The 7,957-nt window shown below is 40.8% G+C and overlaps 1 protein-coding gene across 6 annotated transcripts in view; it reads right to left on the bottom strand.

The window, feature by feature from the left end:
- Positions 1 to 6,368: 6,368 nt before the first annotated feature.
- The window catches only part of SHLD2 (shieldin complex subunit 2), a 45,144-nt gene continuing 43,555 nt past the window's right edge, over positions 6,369 to 7,957 (bottom strand). For 5 of the 6 annotated variants that reach the window (XM_044420372.1, XM_044420376.1, XM_044420373.1 and 2 more), the window contains one exon: positions 6,369 to 6,752. In XM_044420372.1, the coding sequence (XP_044276307.1) occupies positions 6,580 to 6,752 (173 nt within the window). In that variant the 3' untranslated portion in view covers positions 6,369 to 6,579. The remainder of the gene's footprint in view (positions 6,753 to 7,957) is intronic. The other variant, XM_044420377.1, reaches the window with a different exon arrangement.

Genomic DNA, 7,957 nt, shown 5'->3' with positions numbered 1-7,957 from the left:
TTGATCTTAAATCAGGAGACTTTCAGTCTCACTTGCTGCAGAGTGGAATATGATACTTGGGGAAACGAAAACTCCTTAAATGAGTGAGAGGAATGCAGGCCGCATCACCACTTCTAATATAGATGGTTGAAATTTGATGTCTGGCAACCAACATAACCTTAGCTATAATCTACGGCTGAAATCAGTGGGCTTAAGTGCACCTGTGACTGGATTGTGACCCATGTGTGTGTTTTGATGTGTCCAATTTATCCTCCACGTAACTAAAACCCTACTCTTTCAAAAGTGTGTTCTTCCCTTTTGGATAACTCTGCAGTATTCCTGCTGAACATACAGGTGTCTGAACAAAATGGAACAAACCATTGTGTGTTAAATATAGTTATTTATGTAGCAGGTATGTCCTGTTCTGGAGTACTAATATAATGCAAACCTCAAAATACTTATTCAGAAGAGTGCAGTGGGTTAGTGAGTCATCTCCGAAGTAGTTCAGGCAGCAAGATCACCTACTTCTGATCAGGTAGTCTTTTTGTTTTCTTAATTTCCTATCTAGTGATGCCCATCTGAACAACCTTCTGGCTGATTGCCTGAAGTATATATTTGCAATAAACAGAATTGTTGACATCACAGAATTCTATGTGTTGTCTCCCTCCTTCATTTCTGAACCTCAGGCCATATTCCCCTACAATATGGGATTCTGCTTTGTTTCCTACTTTTGTGTCCCAGTCATCTAGGATTATCAGCATGACTTGTTTTGGTGTGTGATCAACTTCCTCTTGGGTGCTTTCATGAAAGTTTTTGATGTCGTCTTCCGCATCTGACCTCCTTGTGGCATTGCCCTTGGCTTCTCGGATGCTCTCAACCCTTCTCATTACATTAAGGTGTGCCTCCAAAAGTAGGAAGATCAGGCTATGTGGATGCAAATCTGAGAAGGAAAACAACTGGTATCTTTCCTGAGATCCAGTCATTTTGTTATGATGCATTTACATAATTACTAACTGTAACCCTTTCTTATATTTACCAAGCATATGCAAACTACCCCTTTAAAATGAAACAAGGTAATTTGAGAGTTCAAACTAAGATCTTTTGTAATTATGAAATTATACCTTAGACCAACAGCCAGTGAGGGAAGAAAAAAATCAGGAAATAGTTTTAGTTGAAGAAAGAGAGGCTTCCCTCTGAAACTGGATATTGTGTTAATTAACACAATACAGCGTCTTAGCAAAAAAAAAAAAAAATGCAGGCTTTTATTCTTGGTTTTCTTTCCCTTTTATCTTTTTTAAATGTAATGCCAGCATCAAAGAGGTTTTGGGAAGAGCACCATGTATTCATTATGCAGTTTCCCAGTTTGCAGAGATGGTCAGTAACCCGTATTCCCTCTGCCTCCGCTCCCTGGTATTGACCTCGATTTTTCATCACATGGGCCTCAATTCAAGTACAAGTCCCTTGTAAGCCAGCAACTAAAGCCATACATGGTTTGAAATGGCTTTGTAAACAATAATGACAAAGAAATCTTGTCTGCATCAGTGCACACGTAACCCCCAACCATCACTAATGCCAATGGTTGGGACAATCGTTTCAAGTGTGGGAGCAGGATGGACATTTCTGCGTGATGCACATGAAGTTCCCTCCTGGGGTGACTTTGGACCACAAAGACCAACACCCTGCTTATTGGCTATGCTGCCTGGGGATGATGGGAACCAACATTTCAGACTGAGGATAACTGATGCACAAGATGTTCACACTGTGAGTTATGCAATGGAGTGTAGCATGGGATACAAAACTATGTATCAATGCTTGATACGGTTCTGACATTTTTTCAAGAAATCTTTGCTTTCCTGCAGATGTCTCACAGGAACAGAAATCGGGTGCAGAAAGCTTCCCGTTTTCTTATCTCCCTCAAGCTGTTTTTATACATTTTTTTAAAAACTTCAGTTGCATGGATAAATTGTACAAATTTACAGGACCTGAGCAGTGGGGCATGGCAGGTTCTGTGTCACCAAAAAAGTTACTTTGGATCCTGGAAAAGTGACTATGCCTTTTATTACCTGATCATTTGGGGCTGCAAATTAGAATCGAACCATCTGAACTCATTGTGGTTTATTTCTGATGCCATAGGATTGTACTGGTTATGTTCTGTTCCTGTTGACGTAGGGAAAGAACGTGTCTTTGGTCAAGACTTAAAATGGAGAACTCGTGCCTTTTGAGTCAGTTCTACTTTGCCTGCAGTTTGTAATGTTTGGTGTTGTTAAAATTGTGACAGCAATGCTGTTTTCTTGTCACTTTCTAGTCGAGAATAGAGTTCTCTTCTCTTACAGAAAAGTACGTTTTGTGTCATTAAAACAAGTCTGTGCATTATTCTCTGACAATTGTGGTATGTGTATTAAATGTCACCCAATGACTTTTATCAGCTTTCTGCCAGGTCCTTCTCAAAATATTGATCTTTATGGAAAGAGTTGACATATTTTGACTGTAGCACAGTAGTAATTTTGAGACCCTCATTTGGTTTGCATAGCATTTAAGACACTCAGTCAAGATGTGTATGAGAAACTAAATCACAAAGAGTATGAAGAAAACTGCATACACAGAAAGCTGCTCAAATGATGAAAATTGCAAGTCAAAAACTCAGAGCAGCCAAGCAATTTCTTTTCTTCTGACTGCAGTGATAAAGGCTTTGCAGAATTTTGCTCCACGTCTTCTCTGAAGTCGCAACTTACCACCCCAAGGAATTCAGCAAGAGAAAGGCCTAGTGTAGCCCTCTGCTTTCTAGCCACTTCAATCACCGGTACTATTACATTATTGAAAGAAATTTTTCATGGCAAGCTAGTGCTGTTGCAGGAACATTTGAGTTCAGCCCTTTGCCAGTTGATCTTAGGCTCTGGATTGAACAGCTTGACTGGGTGAGAGGCACTTCCAGTAAGGTCAGCTGTGAAGCACACAATGAAAAGCTCCATCACCAGAATTTGGCAACCAGGTGCCCGGTGTGGCCCTCCCTGTCCCACCCACTTGTTTAAAAATATTTTTAGGGAGTTAAATTTGGCCTTTTAGGGCTTCATGGCCACTAAGAAGCCCTAAAGGGTCAAATTTAGCTTGAAACAAGCTAAATTTGTTCAATATTGTTCCACGTAACTTTTTCCCCATAACAAATGTTTATTTTTAAAACAGTCATTTTGGGGGTCAGGCAGCAGTGTGGTTCTAACTCGCAGGGTCTCCAGCAGGTAAAGGTGGCAGCCTCTGAATATACAAGGTAATAGCTGGAAACCAGATGGCCTAGTTTTTCCTGGCATTACTATACCAAGGATTTCTCACAAAGAGAGACTATTAGGAATAAAATGTAAAGTATCAATGTGGAAGATCAACCATAACTAATAATGGAGGACAGATCTACCTGATAAGGATTAGCCAATACAATTTAACAGAACTTCCTTCTACAGAGGTGGTTACATATATCAGGTGCTGAGGTCAAAGGAATGGATGCTCCAAAACATCTGATTGGCTGCTGTTGAGAACAGCTTGACCCAACAAGGAAATGTGACTAAACTTAGTTTATAAACCACTTTTCATATTTTGCAAGCTGCCCACAAACAAAATAAAACATTCGCAAAATAATTGTCTAAATATAGCAAACAAGAGAAAGAGAGAGAGAAAGCAAGAAAGAGCAGCATCAACAAAATCCATGTAAGAGCAGAATTAGAAAGCTGGTTTTTGAAGGCCTAATCAAACAAATCAGGTTTTGCCTGTTTTTAGAAAGTTAGCCGCCTCTTTCGGGAGATACTTCCACAACACTGGGGCTGCTACAGGAAGAGGCTAATCTAGCTTGCTCATACAATAGAACTTGAAACAAGCTGTTATCACGGAGTGTTTGGTTTCCTTTTCTCTCCCCATGCATTTTTTGCCCTTCTGCATCATATCTATTAGACTCAGCACATGTGGGCACAATCTAACATTGTCTTTCAGTATAAGGCCAGTGTAGATTTTTTACTGCTCTAAATCCTGCTTACAATCAGGCAGGTTCAATCAATCAAGCAGGTACTTCATGTGTTGGATGATGATGGTGGTAAGTGGAAAAGACATGTAAACATATCGAACATTTGTAGTGCCTTCAGATTACAGACAAATGGGTCAGACATGATCAAATTCTGTTGTTCCTATCTTGCTAGCAGGCACACATGTCTGGTCATAGTTAGGAAGAATCCTAGACCATGTACAGTGAACTTATACCCATAAAAATGTATTAGAATATTTCTGCAGTAGTCCTAAACTGAGGGAGGGACCATAGCTCAGCTGGATTACACAAAGAAGGTCTCAGGTTCACTACTTTAGCATCTTTTGCTAAAGGGGTCAGGGAGCCAGTGACGTGAAAAACCTCGGTTTTAAATTCTGGGGTGCCAGTGGGAATCTGGGTAGACTGAGTCAGACAGCCAAGGTGTGTGATTTGGAATAAAGCCACTTCCTACGCTCCTTGATTCAAGGGATCACTTATCACAAGGCTTGCTCTCTCTCAATTTTTATTCAGTTTTCTATCACCTTACTGCAGAAGTGAGGCAACTACTGTTAACTGCTATTGGGTGGGTATAAAAATGAAATAGAGTCAGCAGGTAGTGTAAAGCAAATAAAGTCAAAAGAGCAACACTATACATAGGCATCTTCAACAAAATTGTGCTAAGGCACAATCTTAAGTTTAGACAGAAAAAAGGCCTGTAACTTCCAGCATCTCCTAGCTTTTTTCTGTCTAAATCAGCAAATGGCAGATTTATAACCATTCATAACCCTTAAAAACAATGTAAAATGCCAGACTGAAAGTAAATTTTCATAAAGCCAAAAGAATGGGAGCTGGTCAAATCTCAAAGGGTAGATATACTTGTGTTCCTCAGTCCCACTGCTGTGGTTGTGCCCACTTGGAAGCAACTTGCTCCATGCAGCATTAGTGAGCCATGACCATTCAGGTTATTTCTACATAGCAATTGTACCAGTTTCAGCATCACAGCTTCCTCCCAAGAATTCCAAGCCTCTGTCTGCCAACAGTGCTGAAATTTTTGTTAGAGATCTGCAGAACTACGGTTCCAAAGGTTCTCTTGGGAGATGAAGTCTGTTTAACCAATTTAATTTAGTTTAGATAAACCTCAGTAATCCCCACATTGCAGAGAATCTTGGACGAGTCAGTGCTTATCCAAGTCCTGAATAAGCCATTGCTGCATGCATATTGGTACTGATGAAGTGACAGATGTAAGTGAGAAAGCTGTGGAGGGGAAGAACAACGAAACAACTCATTTGCCTGCTCACTCCTTCAATTAACTCTGCAATTGGGCATCCCGAAGTATCCTGGTTTACTAATTCCATTCTAAGAAGCAATTTGACTTTTGTAAATTATGCACAAATTCTCAGTTTGCACCACTTCCAAAGGACAAGCCTAGGAAACAGATCTGCTGCCCTTTTATCTATCAGATTTCTCAGATTCCTATTAAATAAACATAATTTAAATTGCTCTCTTCCTTTGTTCGAATGTTACTATAGAAACAAATGTTTGCTTTGGAACATGCCTGCAATCTTCTAGCTACACTTAAATTTAATCCAGGAAATAAAAGGAAATTTCTAGCATGAATGCAAAAGTATTAAGTCAATAGCTTTATTTGATTTCTTAATAACAAGGCTGAATCCAGAGTCTGAGAGTTCAAGATGAAAAGCTCTTGCAGTGTGGGCATGGGGAGGATCAGAATTTAAGTGCTTACATTCCTTAAGGTATTCAAGGCTTTGATTTTATGATGAATATCACATTATATTGTAGTCAACATAGAAGGGCGGGACAGGGAAAGCTATTTTCTTAGGCAAGACATGAAAAATGTGGGCAGTGTGTTTGCAGAACACTTCAGCACTGATTTACTTTCTGGAAAGGTCTGATATCTGGAGGATTAAAGATTGACAAGAAAATACTACTCATAAAACGGCTTGGGCCCTGGATATCTAAAGGAACGCTTGTGTCCATATATGCCCTCCCACCCCGAAATCAGTGGCAGAGGCCCTTCTCCGGGAGCCCTCCGTGAAGGATATTAGGAGGGTGAGTACCCGGAGGAGGGCTTTCTCTGCGGTGGAGCCCCACCTATGGAATGCGCTTCCCAGAGAGGTCCGCCTGGCGCCGTCGTTATTTGTTTTTCGGCGCCAGGCTAAGACCTTTTTATTTAAAACTTATTTTAAGTGATAATTTATTATGGGGGATTTTTTAAAAAAAATTTAAGCCGAGATGCATCGGGTTTTAATATTTTTAGTGCATAAATGTATATAAGATTTTGTTTGTTTTTGTTTTGGTTGTGAGCCGCCCCGAGGCTTTGTTGCAATGGGGGCAGCATAGAAATGTTTTAAATAAATAAATAAATAAATAAATAAATGCCAATTTATTAATAGGTGACCGGAAGTTCTGGCACAGAGACAATTGGTATTGATAAATAATACAATGGGCATTTGTAAAAATAAAAGTAAATCAGGAAGACTTTATACATATAGTTAAAAATAAGCATTCATTTTTTACAGTCACGGAGGCACTGGGGTGTGGAGGGTAGAACTGGCTAAACAGTCCCAAAAGTTTTTTCTTCAGAGATTAAGATGAAAACCCAGCAGACTGAATTCCTTCTCCAAAGGATAGCTGTTTTCATCCAGTATGAAATGGCTTCTGATTGTCAAAAGATAGGACGCCCTCGTGCCTGTGAGCAGCGAACGGCACAGGTCCGCTACAATCATGCCATAGGTTGTGTCTAAGGAAGGCTCTGCAAGAGACAAGAAATGGCACGGGTTGCACTATAATGACACTTGGCGCACTGCGTGTGAAGCTATTCTCCCTGGACAGAGATGCAGAAAATTTGTAACAGGATTCCTCCAATAAACTTTTCTTTAAGACAGTGTGGCTCATCTTGCAATTTGTAATACATTTATACAGCAGGAATATTAGCTAAATACTGTATATACCAGTGTATAAGGTGATCCATAAATAAGACGAGGTTGATATTCTGGGCTGTCTTTCTGGTGTTTGTCCTATGTCAGGTGTATAAGATGACACCCCCCCCCCCTTTTGCTTCGATACTTCTGTGGTTTCAAGGATTATCTTACACATTGGTAGTAGGCCAGGCATTCATGGGGAATTTGCAAACCAGTATCTGGTGACTGTCTGGGGTGGGACGGGGGAGTAAGGATACACAAACTGAAATGTGACAGAGCCACTCTGTGTTGGGAGACCAATGACTCTGGATGAAGGTTTCACCTGGACTGAGATGGAGCTGCACTTCTCCTAAAGACCAAGGGCACAATCTGGAAGTTCTCCAGAACTTTGCACTAACTGGGAAACCTCAGAGGGATGGGAGGCATACACATGTATTTTACAAGCTTAGGCTCTCTCCCTATATGGAGACTTTGCCACTGTTACCCATGCACTAGGGACGTCCAGGCTAGACTACTATAATGCATTGTACGTGGGGCGGCCTTCGACAATGGTTCACAAGCTTCAGCTGGTACAGAATCCAGCCACCTGGGCACTGGTGTGGGGGATCATATTGTGTCTATACTGCTCCTTGTGTTGCTTACGCCCTGGTCTTGATCTTTAAAGCTGTGAACAATCTGGGAGCAACTTACTTGAAGAAACGCCACCACTGTGTTAACGCTCCCATCTTTTAAGATCAGTAAGACAGGCCCTTCTTCTTTGCCCACCAACAAGAGCTGCAGTTCTTATTTGTCCACCAATGAGAGTAACACAGGCCGTTTTCATTTGTCCACCAATATGAGCAGTGACCACACAGGAGAGGGCGGTATAGCCAGTGGCCCCATACGCTGGAATATGACACCATTTGGGGTCTGCCATGCAAGCTTCTAGGAGACCTCAAAATCAGCTTATTTTACTCTGGCCTGGTATGATTATTATTGCTTGTCTTTATCACTATTGACATTCTATCGGTTTTACAAGTTCTACTTTCATCTGCCA

The sequence above is a fragment of the Varanus komodoensis genome, unplaced genomic scaffold, assembly GCF_004798865.1.
Source record: "Varanus komodoensis strain SLA01 unplaced genomic scaffold, ASM479886v1 scaffold11, whole genome shotgun sequence".
Classification (NCBI taxonomy): domain Eukaryota; kingdom Metazoa; phylum Chordata; class Lepidosauria; order Squamata; family Varanidae; genus Varanus; species Varanus komodoensis.
Note: the sequence above shows the minus strand (reverse complement) of the source record. Positions and strands in the feature narration are given on the sequence as shown.